The sequence below is a fragment of the Cucurbita pepo genome, chromosome LG12 (assembly GCF_002806865.2).
Source record: "Cucurbita pepo subsp. pepo cultivar mu-cu-16 chromosome LG12, ASM280686v2, whole genome shotgun sequence".
Taxonomy (NCBI): domain Eukaryota; kingdom Viridiplantae; phylum Streptophyta; class Magnoliopsida; order Cucurbitales; family Cucurbitaceae; genus Cucurbita; species Cucurbita pepo.
Genome location: NC_036649.1, coordinates 1,076,367 through 1,096,943, shown reverse-complemented (window position 1 = coordinate 1,096,943; position 20,577 = coordinate 1,076,367). Strand labels below are relative to the sequence as shown.

Here is a 20,577-nt window from a genome sequence, read left to right as displayed (position 1 = left end):
TAAATTAGAAAAAAATCAAATATTACCAAATTTAACCCTAGCAATTTCTAATTTTAAAATTTTATTTCAAAAAGGAAATGCTTTTTTTTTTTTTTAAATTACTTTTGAATTAATTCGTATAATAATTAGACTCTTTTTATTTATTTATAATTTATAATTTATAAAATTGTATGGATATAATTGAATTGAAGAGTGGGTGCTCCCTGTAAGGGAGCAGCTGGACGACTTTAAAGCTTATTTTTGCAAAATTTAAATACATAAAAATTAATCATTTCTCGTCTTTTGAGAACTTTCCTTTCCCTTTTCTTTTATTTATTTATTTATTTTCTATATTTTATTTTATTTCATTAATTATCTTTTGGAGTGTGGAACTCGTGGGATCTCGAACGACGGAAGCAGAAGACGACAAAATCTGATTTATTTATAGAAAAAAATAATTACTTCTCACCCAAATATATATATATATAAATATTTAGAATTATTAAATAATTTTGGTTATTATTGTATGTGACAGCCAAGTTGATTTAATTATATATAACAGTTTAATTAAAAAAAGTAATTTGGTATTAATTTAATTTAGATGGTTTTCTAAGAAACCCATTCAAGCTTTTGTCATAGAGAATATATTATTTTGGCTATTTAAAAATAAATATGGATGGGTCCATTTAATATTCTCATGATTCCCTATTTATTTTCTTATTATTATATATTTTAGGTTGTTAGCCTTCAAAAATATAATAAATTACAAATTAATTATTTAAAACTTAGGTCATCAAAATGCCCATTAATTATTTAATATTCTTTTTTTTTTTTTTTTGGATTAAGGTCAAATAAATGGTAGAGTTGAATATTTCTTCTCCTTGACTTTAGGATTAAGCTTGATGATAGAGTTTAGTCAAGTCAATTAAAAATCAATTTGTTGAATTGCTCGACTTTTTTGTTTAATTACAATTTTGGATTAAAAAAACAATAAATATGTACAAATTATTTTGTAATAGCACAAGCCCCGCCAATGTTTAGTTCTGAGGTTTCCATATTTTTATAAGAAATATGTATGTGTTGTTCATGAAGTTGGCACACCGTCCCGTGTCTAGTTTTGATATCATTTTGTAACTGTCCATTGCTGGTAGATATAGTCCACTTCGACCCGTTACGTATCGTCGTCACCCCACTGCTGGCTAATATTATTTGCTTCGGCTCGTTTCGTGTTAGGGAGAGTTTCCACAATTTTATAAACGATGTTTTGTTCATGACGCTTACACACCGCCTGGTGTTTGGTTGTGATACCATATTGTAAGAGTCTGTCGCTAGCAGATATTGTTTGTTTTGATTCGTTAGATATCGTCGATAACCTCATAATTTTAAAATGCGTCGATAAAAAAGAAAATTCTTTCTAATAAACGAAAACGGATAAGTTTAATGAGGATTTCAAGTTCCAAAAAGAAGGAAAAGAAAAATTGTTTCTAGAAAGTTGTCTATTTCCCCCACCCATAGTTTTAAGGGGGGGGGTTTCCCTTTTATTTTATTTATTTATTTATTTATTTTGTTTTTTTAAAAAGGTTGAATTACCTTTTTTTTAATGGATAAAAGTGAGAATTCACTCTAAGATTCTCTTCCTGTTATTTATTTATTTTATTTTAAATGTTGTTTTTGTTTTATTCATGGACAAAATTATCCCCTTATTCTTTATTTAATTTATTTTAAATAGAGTGTTCGTATTATTTAATAACTTCAATCATCCGATCCAATCGTGGTTAGATTGTTTTTTTAATAATTGAATATTTAGCTCGATTTCCGAGTTGTAACTTTTGTGGTTGGGTTAATTCAACCAATCAGAAAATAGGGTTCGCAACCCAACCTTACCCTACTCTTAAATTATTATCGAGATTATGATCATTTGATAGTCGTAATATATATTAGTATTGCGTTATGACTCGTGAATGGCTGATATTTGAGTGAAATTTTAATTATTAATGTGACATCTATCCTGGCTAAGTAAGAGTTTTTAAAATAATTTAAAAATGAATAACTCCGCAACCCAACTTAAAAACGGAGGATCGGGTTATGAACTCTATTCAATTCATTTGAGTATCCAACCTGACTAACCCAAAATTTCGTTTTGGTATAAAAAAATTTCCTAACTCATCCACATTACGTCTATAGTTTCAAATAATGCGAAATTTGGGTGTATCAGAGATGTCGGATTTGAAATGAGCTACAACACGAGCTAGGACGTCAAATTTGCAAGTAGTATCTCACACCACAACTATTTGGAACCACGAATCTCCACAATGTTACAATATTGTTAATTTTGAACATTAGCTCTCGTGGATTTGTTTTTGGTTTTCTCAAAAGACCTCGTACCAGTGAAAACAGTGTTCTTTCCTTATAAACCCATGATCCGCCTCTTAATTAGCCAATGTAGAACTACTCATCTCAATAATTCTGAACAACTTCATATACTTTAGAGCTTAAGTTAGTACTCAAACTAAATGAACGTTAAGCTGAGAACATTAGAATTGTGCACGTTTCAGCCTTTGATAGGACAGAGGATAGAAGGTGTTGCTCTGTCGTTTCTTTACTAATTAACGTAATTAATTTTTGTTAATAATTTAAAATATTATATTAGTTATACAAATTTCAATAAAAAAATATATATATATAAGAAGCAAAATCTTATAGAATTAGATGTGGATAAAAAAGAGAGATTTTGTGCTCATATAAAGATATTTGTATCTTTTTCTCCACTCACAAAAAGATGTAACTTTTTGCCTTTAGTTTTTAACTGCGTAACAAAATTATTAGCTAAAAAAACAACAAATTGCCACAAAATAAAATTAATTAAAAAAATAAATAAAGCCATAAAAAATGAATTTTCATTAATGCTCACTATTAATCTTTTAAGGTTAATTTATATTAACCTTATCTCCGTCAATCTTACACTTTTTAGAACGAGTCTATTAAGAAATAGAGAGGTTTCCACACTCTTATAATAAATGTTTCATTCCGCTCTCCAACCAAAGTAAGATCTTACAATACTCTTCCCTTAAACGTTTGTTCCCCTCTCCAAATTGTACAGTGTTTTGACTCTAATACCATTTGTAATAGTTCAGACACACCGCTAGTAAATATTGTCTGTTTTGACTCATTACGTATTGTCTCAGCCTCACGATTTTAAAACGCGACTGTTAGGAAGGGTTTTCCATCCCGTGTCTAACTCTAATAACATTTGTAACAGTTCAAACACACCGCTAATAAATATTGTCTGTTTAGGCTCATTACGTATTGTCTCAACCTCACGATTTTAAAACGCGTCTGTTCTGTTAGGAAGAGGTTTCCACACTTTTAAAAAATATTTTGTCCCCTCTCCAACCGATATAGGATATGGTACTAACTCAAAATTTAAGGACAAAAATGTAATTTTATAAAACCGAGAAATAAAATAAACTAATAAAAAGTCAAAATTAATATTTTTTTGATAGGTTGTAAATTTGTTGGTTGATTTAAAATAAAGTTTTTGAGAGGAAACAAAACATAGTCCTTTAGGTAAAGTTTTGTATTCTTTCATTCTTTGAATTTAATAAAAGTGAATCGAGGTTTGTCTATTGCTTGTAGATATCAAATTCTTATTTCCTTAAATGCTTATGGATAAATATGTTATAATCTTTGAGAATCATTGATGATGTTACTATTTCTATTATTTTTGGACCCACTACCACATAAATGACATAGTAACCAAATTAAATTAATGTCATCCACCCCATTGTTCGTGTTATTCCTCCACTTTTCGAGTGGAGAGCTTGGGAACCTATGCTCAAACACTTATTTCCTATTAGATTCCACGTCTGTCAATAGTTTGGTATTCTACGCGCTTCATTTTTTGTCAAATCATAAGACCCATTACTATACAGTGGGACGTCGAAGGTGGCTGATAACAAGCAATATCACGACTTGAAGATGATCAATGTACAAGTTTCAGCCAACTCAACCTATAAACAACTTACAAGTCCAATTACAACCTGAAACAAAGGTTATAATGTAACAACCCAAGTCTATCGCTAACAGATATTCTCTACCAAAGAGAAGTTTTTACACCCTTAAAAGAAATGTTTCGTTTCTTTCTCTAACTGATGTGTGATCTCACGTATAATAACAAAATAGAACAAAACTAGTATGCTTCAAAATCATTGATCTCCACATAGAACATGTTTCCATTCACATTCCAGATTTAAAAATGAAATTTGACCAAGTTCTTCAAAACAAAGCTTTCTAACCTGTGTCACCAACCCTTTCTCAGGATTATTTATTGCTTTTCTCGCTCGTTCGACCTCTAGAGACAGAAGAAACAACTCTACTCGTTGTCACCGTTGCTCTCACCAGAGGAAGAAGACATGGAAGAGAGCATTGTCGTCATCAGAGGTGAAATACAGGGAAGGGAGTTGGAGGGAGTTTTAGAGAAGGAAATAGAAACATATTGGTCTTAGGTAGTTCTACTTTATTAAGAAAAACAGCATCACTGTGTATCAATCCCATCACATTGATCTAAATAAGACTTTTTCCCCCATTATTACACAGACATATTACCACAGTTAGAGCAGTAGCGGGACCATAGTACAGATAGGCTGTTTATCTCAGCAAGTTGAGTTTGGCCCTTATCATCTTTATCCCACCTGAACTAACCAAAGGCTGATTCATAGTTGCTCCTAAATATTGATAGTCACCAAATACTATATAAACAGATAAATACATGTGAAACAATCAACACGACAACCCTGAAAATTTGACTTAAATGCTGCATTACTCACTTCATCAGCGAATGTTGTTCTTTCGAGCCAATTCGCGTGCCATCTCTCTTACTTCTTCTGGAGACGGAGGCCTCGGTCCCTCGGGAGGATACACTATATAAGACTATCAGAAGAGGAAGTAATTCAATTAAACCCTATCACTTGATATTATATAGTAAAACATAAGAACTAATGCTTGTGAAGATAAGAACAATAATATTGTATCGATAGTTTTTACTTCTAATGAAGCTGAAAATGCTGACAAATGAACTGCCCAATTCATATGAAAGGCTCGAATTCGCTAACAAAATGTATTTTAAGTAACTTCTGTGGTTCAATATTGCCTGGAACGCTCATAGATTCATCAACCCATGGAGGATACAAGCATAAAATGAACAAAGCTAGAGCTAAATCAATTAAGAAAATATAAAGGTTCAATTACCCCTAAACTTTGAAATTTGTGCTTATTTGGTCTACTAACTTTCAAAAGTGTCTAATAGGTCTCCAAAGTTTCAATCTTATGTCTATAAGGTGCCTTAACTTTCATTAGTGTGTGAGGCTCTAAAAATTAATTGATCTACAGAAATAGATTTAGATTTTATGCTTAATGAATTGTTGAAGGTTCAATTTTGTGCTAGGAATGGAGAGACTAAACTTGTAATTTAAAAACTACTAAATTTGTAATTTAACCAAATATAAACACGTTCTTCATTTATCCAAACTCCCCACTCTCAGTATGAGCATCATTGAAAACTTTTTTTCCCCATAAACTACTCTCTGTTATATTTTATTCTGTCATTCACAAAAGATGGTGAATCATCAACGAGTTCCAATACCTTGAAAAACCAGTGAATTTCCCATAGCAAATCCCTAACAGCTCGATAAATTCTAAAAGAAATGAAATTAAACGACGCACAGATAATCTTAACAGCAATCAGCAATTACAGGATACCTCCACCCGAAACAAGGGAAAATGTTTGTCAATAACCAGTCCATATATAACTATGTGCAGATCCACAAACATAATTTTAGGGGAGAAAGAAAGGGAAATAGACACTTACTTTGCCAATGAATTTCTGGAGATTTTTGCTATTGTTGGCGAAGGTGTACATTAAAAAGATCGGTATAGTAACATAAATCCCGAACTTGGCGATCTCCAGAATTCCCTTGGATGTTCCAATTGAAGACATTTTACAGAAAGAAGATAGTTGAAGAACACTGAAGAAATCGTGAACCCTAGAGTATCCTTGTAAATGGGGAGAAGAAGCCGAGAGTATTAATGATTCGTCCAGATGAAGGAAGCCCAATAGGCCCAATTTCTACATTTATGAGCCTGCATTGTTGTAATCGAAACCCAATTAGTAAGAGAGCAATTATGGGCCTGAAGTGTTGCTACATTTATGGGCCTACAGTGTAGCTTAATCGAAGCCCAATTAGTAAGAGAGCAATTATGGGCCTGAAGTGATGCTACATTTATGGGCCTACAGTCTTGCAAAATCAAAGCCCAATTAGTAAGAGGCAATTATGGGCCTGAAGTGTTGCACATATATGGGCCTACAGTCTTGCAAAATCGAAGCCCAATTAGTAAGAGAGCAATTATGGGCCTGAAGTGTTGCTTCATTTATGGGCCTACAGTCTTGCAAAATCGAAGCCCAATTAGTAAGAGAGCAATTATGGGCCTGAAGTGATGCTACATTTATGGGCCTACAGTCTTGCAAAATCAAAGCCCAATTAGTAAGAGGCAATTATGGGCCTGAAGTGTTGCACATATATGGGCCTACAGTCTTGCAAAATCGAAGCCCAATTAGTAAGAGAGCAATTATGGGCCTGAAGTGTTGCTTCATTTATGGGCCTACAGTCTTGCAAAATCGAAGCCCAATTAGTAAGAGAGCAATTATGGGCCTGAAGTGCTGCTACATCTATGGGCCTACAGTGTGCTTAATCTAGGCCCAATTAGTAAGAGAGCAATTATGGGCCTGAAGTGCTCTACATTTATGGGCCTACAGTGTTACCTTTTTTTTTTACAATATTGAAAACTATTAAATTTTATTTATTTTTTTAGATATTAGGTTAGTAAAGCATTATATTACATTTTTTTTCATATTTTTTAATAAAAATTATATTATAAAGTATAGATTATGTATTTTAAAAAATGAAAATTTTGAGATTATTAGTTGATTATTTATTAGCTAATAAAATTGGGATATACTAATATTATAAATAGGTTTTAACTCAATTATTTGTTTTATTGTATACATTAATATTGGTCACCAAGAACTCAAATAATTCATGTTGTTTTATTCTAATATATGTCCATATAAAATATTGATGTGCATATTTATTCATAATTAAAAAAAAATCATATTTTAATAATTAAAAAAAAAAAAAAAGGAAAGTACACCAACCAAAATTTGGCAACAAATAATAAATTAATATTTTGGACCCCACATTTCCGAGATAGTTGATCTGTATGTCCACCTGTCATCTCCACCACCGCCAAATTGCTCAAATAATACTATTGATTACGCCACATCATCACTCAACTGACAGCCGACAAAAGCCCTGTCACCACATAATTACAATTTTGCCCTTGTTAAAGTTTTTAGTACTGCTATTAACCGTGCTCGTGAGCTTTGACTTGGACATTATAGTCAAAAAATACTTTTTTAAAAAAAACCATGACAGCTCGGAAATTAGGAGGAAGGTTGTAATATCTAGAAAAGTGCAGTTGGCTTTTGACTTTTTTGTTTTTAAAATAATTAGGGTTTGTATATAGATACTCTAATCATCCTATTTGTCTTATTTGTCTTTTACTCGGTGAAAAAATACTTTAAACTTTTATGATCCGTATAAATATGAATCTTTTTAGTGTCGGCAAATTTGAACTTCAAACACTATCTGCTAACTCGTAGTGTGTAAAGTAGTTATTTTTCGTCTTTCAATTTCAATTTTATTTTTTCACTCGCTCAACTTTTTATATTATTTTTTTCACTTGTGGTGAAATATTTATTATTCAATCAGTTATGTAAATATATAATATTAATTAATGTACTATTTACTATTAAATTCTTAGGAACAAAAACCTCGTACTTGGAAATTAAAATAAAGGATGTCACGGTCATGCTTGTCCAAAACATGTTACCTATGGTCACATGATAGATGTCTCAGTCTTGTTTGTCTGAGTCGATTGCCAGGGAGGATGTTACGGTCATGCTTGTTCAAAGCATGTTGCTTATGGCCGCATGACAGATGTCCTAGTCTTGCTTGTTCGAGTCGGTTGATAGGGGTGTCAACCAATTGAATGGGGAAGGATGTCACAAAAGGTGTGTTGCCTATGGTTGCATGCCCGTTCCAAACCTCTTTTTCATGCTTTCATCTTAGATAGACTTTTACCATTTCATATCGAGTCAATACAGGAGTGTATGACCGTTCACTAGAATCACGTCTACACCGCTAGAGAAAAAATGATGATAGTTCATTATTTTCTAGAACCTTTCAAAGGTGAGACTAATAATATTTAATATTTTATTTTGTTTTATTTCAATTCTATTGATTTTTTTTTTTAATGTAAATACATTATCCATCAATATTGTTTTATGAATATAATTAAAGAACGAAGATATGTAACCTACCCGCTCATAGTATAAAATTTAATCAAACGACAAAATTATTTTGAAATGAATGTATACCATAAAGTCTTTTATTCATAATAGATTAGACATAACTAGCTAGACAACCAAAATTATAAGATATTTAATGTTTTTTTTAATAAGGTAGGTATAGAAAAATATAATTCTTATTTAATTAAAATTATAAAATCTAACCCAACTTTAATTCATAAATAATTAGGATTAAATATATTATAAATATGACTTGGTGGGTCAAAGTTGCTTCACAACGGTTCATTTAGCATCTTAGACCAACATTAAAGCAATTAATTAGTGGGTGATTATCAATTAATTAATATGCTAAATACTTTTTTTTTCTTTTTTAAACAAAATATATCGACACTCATACTTTAATTATGTAACGAGAATAATTTAATATAAAAGCATAATAAACTTGGCCACCATAATGAAAAAAAAAATACTTTTTATATTTAATTATACACGTTCATGATTTATGTTTCCTATCAATTTTTTAATGATTTTTTAAAATTTATTATTTATGAATTATATTGTTTATTACTTAGGTTCATCTGACAAAAAATATAGTTTCAATAATTTTGTTTTAATAATTATTTTAGAAGATAAATTTAGAGGAGGATATATAAATGAAACGATATGATATCCGAACCATCTTGAAGATAAGTAAGAGATAATTAAAAAGAAATTAAAATACCAAACCCGCCTTTATAACTGCCTAAACTTCTAAAAAAAGAAAATAATTTTCCAAAATTGAAAATATGAAATAAAAAAAATAGAATTCAGAAGTAATAACCTTTTATATTAGGTTAGCCGCATTAACTAAATTCAAATTTTAACAAATTTGATCATTAATTTTAAATTTTAGAAAATCTATAATAAAAGGAAAAAAATAGAAAATAGGTTTAAATATATATATATAGAGAGAGACAGAAAACGTGTCCCCACATTTTGTCCAAATTGACCCTGCGGTACTGACTAAAAATATTGCAAAACGGTCAATAATTGTAATAAGAAGGAGGGTATTTTAGGTAATATAAGAAAAAGCTCCTGAACCCTTGGAATCTACGGAGAAGAAGAACCTCACGATGATCTCGAGAATGGAGACTATATAAAAGCCGATTACCTAAATTGAAAGCTGTACACTGTAATCTCCGGCTTCCTTTTCCGATCTTATGGAGCCCGGTGGTCCGCCCACGCCGCCGCCGCTCCCTCCTCTGCCTACCGGCGCTATACTCCTCGGCAAGTACCAATTGGGACGTTTCCTCGGTCGTGGAAGCTTTGCCAAGGTGTACCAGGCCTGTTCTCTTGCCGATAACTCCATCGTCGCCGTTAAAATCATTGACAAGAACAAAACCATCGATGCCGCTATGGAGCCGTGCATTGTCCGTGAGATTTCCGTCATGCGCCGTCTTCAGCACCATCCGAACATCCTCAGAATCCATGAAGTTATGGCGACGAAGACGAAGATCTACCTCGTTGTCGATTACGCCTCTGGCGGTGAGCTTTTCGCGAAACTCCTCCGCCGTGGACGACTGACAGAATCAACCGCCCGCCGGTACTTTCAACAACTGGTCTCTGCTTTACATTTCTGTCACCAGAACGGTGTCGCTCATCGCGACATCAAGCCCCAAAATCTTCTACTCGATGAAGACGGTAACCTCAAGGTCTCCGACTTCGGTCTCTCGGCCTTACCAGAGCAGATCAAAGACGGAATGCTCCATACCGCATGCGGAACTCCAGCATACACCGCGCCGGAGGTTGTTTCCCGGCGAGGCTACGACGGCGCTAAAGCCGACGCGTGGTCCTGCGGCGTTATCCTTTTCGTTTTACTCTCCGGCCATCTTCCATTCAGCGACAACAACCTGGTCGCCATGTACAAGAAGGTTTATCGACGGGAATATCACTTCCCCGATTCAATTTCGAAGCCAGCGAGACATTTGATCTTCCAATTACTGGATCCTGATCCGAATACAAGGATGAGCATGGAGGCGTTGATGCAGCATTCGTGGTTCAAGAAATCGCTGCGATCGAAGCCCCAAATTAACAACAAGAGCTTGTTTGAATCATTGGGTAATTACAAATCTGATTTAGGGGTTTCTGGGTTAAATGCGTTTCATATAATATCGATGTCTTCTGGGTTGGATCTGTCTGGATTGTTCGAGACAACGGATTGTAAGAAGAAGAGGTTCACGACGGGTGTGAGTATGGAGAAGGTGGAAGAAAGGGTAACAGAGATTGGAGGAGAATTGGGTTACAGAGTGGAGAAAGGGAAAAGTGGGGCAATTGGGTTGGGGAAAGGAAGGATGATTCTGGTGGTGGAGGCTTTGAAAATAACCTCAAATCTGTTAATGGTGGAAGTGAAGGCAGCTGAATCCAAGATGGAGTTTGAGAGGACGCATTGGGGGGATTTGAAAGCCAAGTTGCAGGACATTGTTGGTTCCTGGCACTCAAATGAGTCAATGTGAATGAGAATTAGGATTCCTTGGGCTTGTTTCACCGACCAAACCGCGGCGGGGCTCCGCCGGAGGACGGTTCGTTGTCTATAAACATGTTTATATGCATATATGCAAAGGGATTTTCGAGCTTACTGAGAGAGATAGGGAAGACATGATCCAATTCCAAGATTGTACTCCTGTATTTGGGAAAGTTCATTTCAGAAATGACATGAACAGAGATATGAAGAAGTTCCCTCCATGATCAAACGAAAGCTTCAAGTTTCACTTTCAGGTTCGTTTGTAATGCTTTTGGATGCTTCAAGTAATTCTGTTCTCTGTAAGAATTTTAACTGCCCTGAGTGGTGGTTCTCTATTGATTTATATAAAATAACTTCCTAATTTACTCTTACCTGCAAAATCTCTGATCAATGTTTACTACTTTGATGATTATAGCAACTATTTTGAACACACGAGATGAGCAGGCATTCAAATGCAGCTCTCTCATGAATCTAAGTAGAATGACTTGGACTTATAGATAATCATCCTTGATACTCATTCCAACAACAGAAGATAGAACCGAACCCCACGCCTGTAATCCGCTCTGAGCGTCCTTTTTTACCGATAATTCTAGCTTTCTGACTGCCTGCTTCGAAACGCCACATTTTAACAGAATGACCCCGAGCGATTTATACGTGCATTCATCAGGTTGAATGGAAGTTTTAATCATGTCTTGGAATGTACTAACCGCCTCCTTGAATCGACCGTCCATAGCGTATAAACTGATCATGTTATTGAAGCTCAACAATTCTGTTAAAAGTCCTTGTTCCTTCATCTGTCTTGCAATACTAATGGCTTCCTGTAATCTTCCTTTTTTCTTGTACATGCACAACATCATTGCAAAAGTGAACTCATTTGCTTCTCCCTTTCTCTTCAACCTCTCGAAAATCTCTTCCGCTTGTTTATCCATCGAACGTTTGCTATAAATGTCGATCATACAATTCGAAGAATAGATAGCTGGACCATCATCTGTTTGCTGAAGCATCTTGTATGCTTCCTGTGCTTCTTTGAGGTAGTCAACTTTGGTGTAGAGCTTTATCAACGAGTTGTATATAACGGTATTACCGGGCAAACCAGCCCGTTTCATTGCGTCGACATAACCAATAGCTTCTCTAACACTCCCAGCATCAGCAAAAGCATTTATCAGCACACCATAAACAACGATATCAGGCTGCATACCATGTTCGATCATCTCTCTATAAAGTTCGTCCGCCTTTTCCAAATAACCAAGTTTCGAAAAGCTCGATATAACCACCGAATATGGAATGCAATCACTTACCAATCCAGCTGACTGCATCTTCCTCAGATAAGAGAGTGCCATGGCCGGCATGTCAGCACCACACAATATCTGTATCAGAGAACTATAGCTACATTTATCAGGAGTGACGCCATTACTCTCCATACTATCAAATGATTTTTGTGCTTTGACATAATCCTTTGCCACACCATAGGCTTTAATCATCACATTATACTCAAGGACTGTGAGCTTCTTCTCTTCTTGGCAGCTGACAAAAACTCTCTCTGCTTCTACAATACATCCACGCTCTCCATATGCATCAATATTAGCCGAATAACACTCGGAGCTCATACGCCCTGTAAGATGAAATCTCCAGAACCACGACCATGACTTTTCAAGCATTCCTGCATCGATATACATACGGGTCAGTGCCGATTGGGTGAATTCGTCGATCTCAAGTCCCCTTTCATCCATTTCTGCTACGAGTTGTTCAGCCTCCACAACCATCTGCCTGATAGAATAAGCATACAAAAGAGTACGGTAGCTCACTATATCCGGCCGAAGACAAGCCTCCTTCATCTCTGCAAAATAATTTGAAGCCAAGTCAATGTTATCGTGCTTAGCATGAAGAGAAATGAGGATATTGTATGTTCTTGTATCAGGTGGGCATTGAAGCTCCTCCATCTTCTGCATTAGCAATGTCACTTCTTTCAACTTGCCATGGTTGCCACAAATGTGAATCATAGTATTGAAAGTCACGGTCGTCGGCGCAACTCCTTCGTTTAGCATGCTTTCGAAAGTCGTTGAGGCTTCTTGTAGCTGTCCAGCCTTCCCATATGTGTCAATCAATGTATTATATGTATAGGTACTCAAACTAACATGAGGAGGGTGCAGAGAATTCTCAACTTTAGCAGAAGCTACTTCGTTCTGGTTGGTAATCTCACATTTCGTTGAGTTTCTTGATGACCACTTCTTGAAGAAATTCTCAGCCTTCTGAAACTCACCAGCCTTCTTATACAATTGAACAACAATTCCCATGGTGACCTCATCCGGTTCCATTCTCTGTTCATTCATCCTTTCAAGCCATGCCAACGCCTCTTCTGTAAAGCCCCCTTTCCCGTAAACATCGATCAACGTTCCATAAGTCGAATTTATCGGATTAATACCCCTTTTGTTCATCTCTGCCCACAAACTCTCAACTAGTCTCCATTTCTGGGCCTTCCCAAGAATCCGAAGAAGAATATTATAGTGAATCACATTCACTTCATAGCCACCTGCCATTTTAAACCACTCGAAAATCTCCAAAGCCCTCTCCCAACTGGTCTGCTCTTTCAGAATTATACTCCTTTCCTTGTTGTTAAGCTTGTCTTTCCAAGGCTTCAGTGCTTCATCCAAGTCACTGACTTCATCCAACGCCTGCAAAATCGCTGGTATGCATCCACCATACGATAGGCATTTCGTCGAACACTTGGGGTGCACTTTTTCCACCGACCCATTTCCATCTTCCCATTCATCCTTTTTCACAACAACCCTATTACCCAAATGGCGATTTCTTTTGTGGGGTTCTCGTTCCTCCGTTTTACTCGCTTTTTTCAGGCGAGTTTCCTGCCGGCGACCACTATTATCGTTAGTGTATTTTTTAACTCCACCGACGTTCTTTGACTCTCTGTTCGGACATTCAGGAATCCAGCAGTGTTTGGGCTTCCTGGAAATGGGGACGAGATTATCAGGGGGAGAAATTGAGACTCCGACGGTGGATGACCTGAGGGTGGAACTCAATCCAGGGAAGCAGGGCGTATCCAAATACTGCAGCTTCACGAACATTTTTGCGAGATGAATAGAAGAAAATTAAGTCACTCGGAGAGAGCAGAAACGGAGAAATTCAACTTCTTGGATTGCTGGTGGAGTTGATTTAAGAATTGGTTCATCGAGACGGGATGATGCGGGTCAAAGCGCAACAATGGTGATTATCAGATGCATAGAGAATGGATATAGCGAGGGAACTAAGGAGTCATTTTTTTATTTCAAATGTTTTACAGAAAATTAAAAAATAAAACTAAATTAATATCTTTATTTATTTATTTATTTATTTTTAATTGTATTCGTATTGACTAGAAAATTAAACTAAATTTCAACTTCCCCTATAGTTTGAAAAGTCATTTTTAACGTTGAACTTTTAAAATTTATTTCAAAAAATATTCATAAACTTTGAAATTCGTCCAAAAAAATGTCTACCCTGAAATTCTTCCAAATAAAAATTCAAATAAAAATATCAAGTACAAATTGATATACTAATTTGTGCGTAAAATATTAAAAACATACCATATATTATTTATAATTATATAGAAGATCAAGACAGATATTGTTTTTTATTTGATCTCAAAATTTTAAAACTATTTACCTAATCAATTTTACATATCAGAGTTATCGAGTTATAAACGATTCACTTAAGCTGTCTTATTAATTTTCAACTTATTTTAAAAAAAAAAAAAAAAAAAAAAATCAGGCCTTTTTATTTTCAAGGTTGAATTGTAAAAAGAAGTGAAAATCTATACAAAAATTTAGAGACGTTGGTATGAATATTATTTTCATATTCCAAAAATTACATTCCATCCCTCCTATTTAATTAACGTACAAAAGATATAAAAGGGAAATCAAAAGAAGTAAAGAGAAATACTTAAAAATGACATAGTGGTGATGTGATAAATAAATTTAATGCAGCCCTAAAGTCATACCATTTAAGATGCTTTTTAGTAAAATTTGGGTAGCAATCAATTATTTTGATGCTTAGTTTCATACATATACATATAAAAGTGAAAGTGCTTTATGGGGTAACGACTTTGTCGCATAAGTAGCGACCTACATGAATGGGGTAACGACTGCCCCGCTGTCTCCGACATAGACCCAATCTTCCTCCCAGTATTGTTGCCTGCTGGGGGAAGGAAAGTTCGGTGGGTTTTCCTTCCAGGACCGAAGAAGGTCAAACTCTGGAACCAAACAATTTTCTGGAGTTTTCAAGAGTCACACCGCTTTTGATAGCTTTGGCTATCCAAACTAAGATTCTCTCTTTAATGTTTTGTATTGCAGCTCATCTAAGTGTGATGGCTGGTCACCCACCAGGCTTGGTGTGCTTGGAAGGATTCGTCTTCAGCTAGTAAAAGACTTACCTCTAGATCAATCACTTTCAACCAATCAACAAAAGAAACGACACACATTCCAAACTATCTGGTCTTGATCCTACCAGACTAAGACATGTTAGCAATGGAGGAGTAATTGATCCTACCAGACTAAGACATGTTAGCAATGGAGGAGTAATCATTATAGTTCTTCCACAAAAAGAGGAGTCTATTTGGTCTTGATCCTACCAGACTAAGACATGTTAGCTATGGAGGAGTAATCATTATAGTTCTTCCACAAAAAGAGGAGTTTGGTATCATTATTGATGTAATTCAAGTGACTAGAGAGAGGAATGAGTGAGAAAGAGAGAGGAATGAGTGAGTGTCCGCGAGAATGTTAGGCCTCGAAGGGGTATGGATTGTGAGATCCCACGTCGACTTGAGAAAGGAATGAGTGTCAGCGAAAACGCTAGGCCTCGAGAGAGTGTGGATTGTGAGATCCCACATCGATTGGAGAGGAGAACGAGTGCCAAAGAGGATGCTGGCCCCAAAGGAGGGTGGATAGTGAGATCTCATATCGGTTGGAGAAACAAAACATTCTTTATAAGGGCGTGGAAACCTCTCCCTAGCAGACACGTTCTAGACTATTTGTTAACCGTAGGCTTGGACTATTACACACGGTGGTTGGCAAGCATTAGTGCTCAGTTCTTCTCTTGCAAGTATTATTTGGTATTTATCATTTCTCCTTCTACATTTTTGTTTGCAAAAATCAAACAATCAAATTGTGTGGAACAAGTAAGGCTCAAAGGTTGGAATAATAAGCGTCATTTAATTGAGAATGAGTGGGTTAATAACATGAACAAGAGCGCACAGAACCAGTTGTACCAAGTTGAGAGTGACAAAATAAGTACAAAGCATGGGATCAATGATGCTAAAATGCTGAGAAAGGGAATGCCACTCACTTGAGGTACTTCTTGAACCACACACAAATGTTGAGGAAGCTTTCAAAATCCGATTGCGGCCTGATTCAGAGAGAAAATGAATAAGCCTAAAATAGTTTCCTATTTTTCAAATCTTGTAATTGAAAGTGCTCTTTCCTCAACAATCACAAACCAGTCGAAGTGTCACAATAATCTTAAACTTATAACAAATGATCCAAACAAATGTGGGGAATCAGAAACTATTCATAAAATGAGTTCGGAATATGCGAATGTGAAAGCAGGCAAATGTAGGACCTGTCAATTGGATGCTTATCATCTGGAAACACGATCACCTTCGTTTCAACTCCTTTCTCCTTCAACGCTCGCGCAAACTGCATATTATATATAGCCCATCATATTTTTTTTTTTTTTTTTTTTTTACGTAGCTATAAGAAATTCAAAGAGCCAGAAATTGGACGCAAATTTCATGTCATTGTGCAATCATTCTTGGTTATAAACAAGAGCAAGGCAGCATCCATTTAGTAGAATGTGTTATAACTTACTTGCAATCCATTTGAAAATGGAACACGAAGATCTTTAGCACCCAAAAGAAAAATGGTAGGCGTTTTAACCTGCAAAATCAAAATGAGACAAAGGAAAATATGTAGTTGGTAACACATCCTCGGAAAATATGTGAAACTAAGAGTATAAATATACAGGATAACTTTTAAACTACTGTTTTAAAAAGGAAAAAGAAAATTCCAAAACAGAGTAGTTGGTAAAATAATTCTCCAGATAAAAATATTTTAACTCTCCAGACAAAGATATTTTAACTAAAGAAAAGTTATCTTCTAGTTTAGTTTATACCAAATCTCGCCACATTTAGAAAAAGAGAAACAAATTAGTCACTCACAAGACAGGGATCCTCCTAACCTTAGAAGAGCCTTAACTGATATTGATGCAGGGTGAAGCCCTTCAACGAAGGAGGCTTCTTCAATGAAGCCCTCAGAGCTTACATTTTCCTTTTTCAAAAATAATATATAAACAAAATCTAGCGATACGTACAATTTGAACTGTTGGGCAAAATCTAGCCACATGAGTTTTATTTTGTTCAACTTTAGTAAGAATTTTAATATTTATTCATACGTACCATTTGATTATCTCGGCTAAATGTGATTATAAGACTGTTGACCATAGCTTTTGTGAGTACTATTTTCTTCCAACCTTAGCGAGAACTTTAAAACATCGCTGTATCAATAAAGTTATAGATGGCTAGCTTTTGATCATACGTACATTTGAGACATGTCGGATAGGAGACATGTTGTATAAGTGGATTAGGTGCTCAGCAGATGGTGCTTCCGTGAAGTAATTTTTTCCCTCCCTTCCATAACATTCCACATAACACCAATCAGGAATATCTGATGTGCCGACCATTAAAGCAAGGTTACACACAGGATTCCTTGCAGCAGCTGCCACAAATCTATCTGGTGCCTGCAGCGTTTAGAAAACATAAGGGATTCAATTTATAAGGAAATTATTTCCTTTTCAAAAGTCAATCTGCCTTCTTGGCAACCAAATGTAATAGGCTTGGATAGTTAATAAGAATAGTTAAGCTGGCCCAAATACTTGTGAATATCAAAGAAAAAAAGAAAAAAAAATCCATATGACATAAATCCCAAGACATTAATAGGAGTTCAGGATGCTTTTCACAAAGGTGATTTTAAGTGAAGTTCTCTTCTACAAACACTTTAAGAAGTAGAGCCAATCAAGTGTTCCGTTCAAAAGCACCAAGTAAATGAATGCTTCATCGAAAAAGTATTTTAAAATGTTTTTTTAAATACTTCTAAGATTTTGAAAATCAAATCTAACTCGACTTTATGAAAATTAATTTATAGGTAGTGGAATGATGCGAAGTGTGCACCATCATGTTTTCAAGGGTAGCGCTGGAGAAAAATTAGATATAGAAAATATCGTGAAAAGCATCAACAGATGCAAAATCCTCCATAAATCACGCAGAATCTAAATTCCACATAAAACCATCAATCAAACACGGGATTTAATTTCAGAAAATGTGAGCTATAAAAGTGGCGTTAAGTACAAAACCTGGCCAATCAAATGAGTTGTCAAAAAACCTCCATGAGAACCGCCAAGAACTGCAACTTTAGCTGGATTGGCAAGTCCCTGGTCGATAATGTGATCTAATGCGGCAAGTACATCATTGACATCCTGAGAAAAAATATATAAAAGATATATAAAACATTCTATCCAGTGGCATTCTGAGAAAAACGGTCATCACGATAGAAGTAAAACGAAAATTCACACAAAAAGACTAAGAATAGATAATAAATAAATAAAACTAAATTCATCATTAAAACTAGTACCTGAGACCCAATTTTTCCAGGAAGAGATTGCAATGCGTCCTCACCGAACCCCAATGAACCTCTGAGATACCAAATCAAAGAAGCCAAAGAAATGAAAAAATGCTCGTCACGCAGTGATACAATATCTGATTAATAAAACATAATTTCCATTCACCTCAATCTCACTTTACGGGAAAATGACTTCTTCCAAAGTAGCTCTCAAATAAGCCAATTAAACATTGAATGTGCAATAATTAAACCTAATCAATCCTTTTTGTCCAAAAGATAACGGTAATGCTTAACTGGGGGTTTGAATAATAAAACTCAAGTAGCAAATATACTTGAGAGAAAGGGAGTTGAGATATAAGCTTCTTATATATCTATGTGCACCACCAACTGAAAGTTGATTAATTTGACTGGAACCGACCTTCATTGAAAAAAATTCCAGGTGCAATTCAACCCAAATCAAGATCCAAGGGAAGAAAATAAACCTACCTATAGTTCACAATCAAAAGATTGAATCCTACGGCAGCGAGAAATGCCAAGGACTTCGAGAAGCTTGATGTTGATGTAGAATGTGGACCGCCATGAAGGTTAACAATAAGTGGTTTCAACTCATTACCTTTGGGTAACGGAGCTACAAAGATAGCTTCAAAAGGTTCAGTAGCACCTGAAATGATTTGATTATTCAGTACTATAAGGAAAGAAAGTTTACTAAGTGAACTGAACTAGCAAAAATGGGTTTCATCAGTTTTGAGGTGAAAAAACTTTAGAAGAAACACAATTCACGTCTTCATTTGTGTTTTATAAACTAAAAAATGCCCTATGTTTGATAATAAAAATAGACAAAAGGAAACCAACATTACCTCCGGGAAGGTCACCAAAATGCAGGAACTAATGGGGGATATATAGTGGAAATATCAATAGGATAATAGTAAGGACTAGAGATAATTAGCTAGCAGTGACTTTGATATAAATAGAGGGAGTTGGAGATTTTAGAGGGGGAGAATTATTTTAGAGATTGTTCAATGAGAGACTTTTGGGATAGCGGATGCCCTCTCAAAAGGCTATTGATGTCTTTGTTATGTTGCAATATTAACAAAGAATTATTATGATAATCAACGGACATTATTAATAAAAATGTAAATAAATCGTTTGTACAGTACCTTTTGTCACGCAGTTGGAAACATCCTTGACTGGAATCTTCAATATACTGAACAAGATATTTGAGAGTAGAGTTCTAGCCTGTATCATCAAGTGTTGGTTTACTTAATCACGAAAGTTTTGGAATGGCCTTCAGGGTATCTTTATTTATAAATAAATAAATAAATAAATAACAATAACCTTCGTAGAGCAATTAAACATAGGATTTAATACATCGACCCAATTCCATACAACATCCTTAGTTTCTGTCTCAATAAGAAAACCATACTTGAGTCCAGGAATAGTCACTGGGCCGCTACGAACTGCAGACGGGTACTTAAAAATGTTAAAAATCAGTTCCATCAAGCAAGCTTATCGTAAAGATCTCATTTCCACATTACCAGCAATAACGTTGTCTCCATCTAGAGCAAGAACATTCCAAGAATAGTCTGTGTGGTCAGGACTGACGCATGAGACTTCACCGCTGTTATTTTCAATAAACAAAATGTAAGAGAACAAAATTTAGCGCAGAATTAACGATAATTTCCTTCAGAATTATGCAGATTGCCTTAAGATATCTATAGAGACAATTGCACTCCTGCTACGCCATATGGTTGTTGTAATAATAGTGTGTCCATCAGAAAACCATGGATTAGCCAGCAAACCATGTGAATAGAGGCCAGGAAAGAGGTCGTCCTCGGCCCAGTGCACCACAGGAACCTTCAAAATTTTATTTTAAAAATTTGTTAAGAAAAATAACTTGTAAATAAACAAGAAAACTTCAAAGCACGTCTTACTTAGTAATTAAAACATCATCTAATTGAGCAATAATGCAATGCCTCTCTCTCTCTCTTTTTCTTTTTTTCTTTTTTTTTTTT

The 20,577-nt window shown here is 35.1% G+C and overlaps 4 protein-coding genes across 6 annotated transcripts in view; 1 reads left to right on the top strand and 3 right to left on the bottom strand.

Annotated features, from left to right (window-relative positions):
• Nucleotides 1-4,466: 4,466 nt before the first annotated feature.
• Nucleotides 4,467-6,055, bottom strand: LOC111806495. 2 transcript variants are annotated; one of them, XM_023691838.1, is made up of 3 exons: nt 5,846-6,055; nt 4,807-4,908; nt 4,467-4,734 (listed from the first exon to the last, which is right to left on the bottom strand). In XM_023691838.1, the coding sequence occupies exons 1-2, from the start codon at nt 5,972-5,974 to the stop codon at nt 4,810-4,812; spliced, it is 228 nt and encodes a 75-aa protein (XP_023547606.1). In that variant the 5' UTR covers nt 5,975-6,055; the 3' UTR covers nt 4,467-4,734; nt 4,807-4,809. The 2 variants fall into 2 exon arrangements, with proteins under 2 accessions (XP_023547606.1, XP_023547605.1); XM_023691837.1 differs by having other exon boundaries at nt 4,469-4,908; nt 5,846-6,054.
• Nucleotides 6,056-9,388: 3,333 nt separating this feature from the next.
• Nucleotides 9,389-11,275, top strand: LOC111807376 (CBL-interacting serine/threonine-protein kinase 7-like). Its single transcript, XM_023693080.1, has one exon. The coding sequence runs from the start codon at nt 9,604-9,606 to the stop codon at nt 10,894-10,896; it is 1,293 nt and encodes a 430-aa protein (XP_023548848.1). The 5' UTR covers nt 9,389-9,603; the 3' UTR covers nt 10,897-11,275.
• Nucleotides 11,276-11,288: 13 nt separating this feature from the next.
• Nucleotides 11,289-14,175, bottom strand: LOC111807375 (pentatricopeptide repeat-containing protein At3g23020). The gene has a single exon (XM_023693079.1). The coding sequence runs from the start codon at nt 13,982-13,984 to the stop codon at nt 11,396-11,398; it is 2,589 nt and encodes an 862-aa protein (XP_023548847.1). The 5' UTR covers nt 13,985-14,175; the 3' UTR covers nt 11,289-11,395.
• Nucleotides 14,176-16,085: 1,910 nt separating this feature from the next.
• Nucleotides 16,086-20,577, bottom strand: part of LOC111806948 (acylamino-acid-releasing enzyme) — an 8,603-nt gene continuing 4,111 nt past the window's right edge. For both annotated transcript variants that reach the window (XM_023692493.1, XM_023692494.1), the window contains 11 exons: nt 20,268-20,419; nt 20,101-20,183; nt 19,901-20,022; nt 19,723-19,801; nt 19,052-19,226; nt 18,578-18,638; nt 18,300-18,422; nt 17,490-17,687; nt 16,760-16,828; nt 16,512-16,588; nt 16,086-16,298 (listed from right to left, as the gene is read on the bottom strand). In XM_023692493.1, coding sequence (XP_023548261.1) covers nt 16,235-16,298; nt 16,512-16,588; nt 16,760-16,828; nt 17,490-17,687; nt 18,300-18,422; nt 18,578-18,638; nt 19,052-19,226; nt 19,723-19,801; nt 19,901-20,022; nt 20,101-20,183; nt 20,268-20,419 — 1,203 coding nt within the window. In that variant the 3' untranslated portion in view covers nt 16,086-16,234. The remainder of the gene's footprint in view (nt 16,299-16,511; nt 16,589-16,759; nt 16,829-17,489; nt 17,688-18,299; nt 18,423-18,577; nt 18,639-19,051; nt 19,227-19,722; nt 19,802-19,900; nt 20,023-20,100; nt 20,184-20,267; nt 20,420-20,577) is intronic.

What these genes read in the sequence shown, in the direction of transcription:
- LOC111806495 (XM_023691838.1), bottom strand. Translation starts at nt 5,974, where the DNA reads ATGTCTTCAATTGGAACATCCAAGGGAATTCTGGAGATCGCCAAGTTC. An exon ending in TCCAGAAATTCATTGGCAAA is followed by an intron (nt 4,909 to 5,845) that starts GTAAGTGTCTAT and finishes CTCTTCTGATAG; the next exon opens with TCTTATATAGTGTATCCTCC.
- LOC111807376 (XM_023693080.1), top strand. Translation starts at nt 9,604, where the DNA reads ATGGAGCCCGGTGGTCCGCCCACGCCGCCGCCGCTCCCTCCTCTGCCT.
- LOC111807375 (XM_023693079.1), bottom strand. Translation starts at nt 13,984, where the DNA reads ATGTTCGTGAAGCTGCAGTATTTGGATACGCCCTGCTTCCCTGGATTG.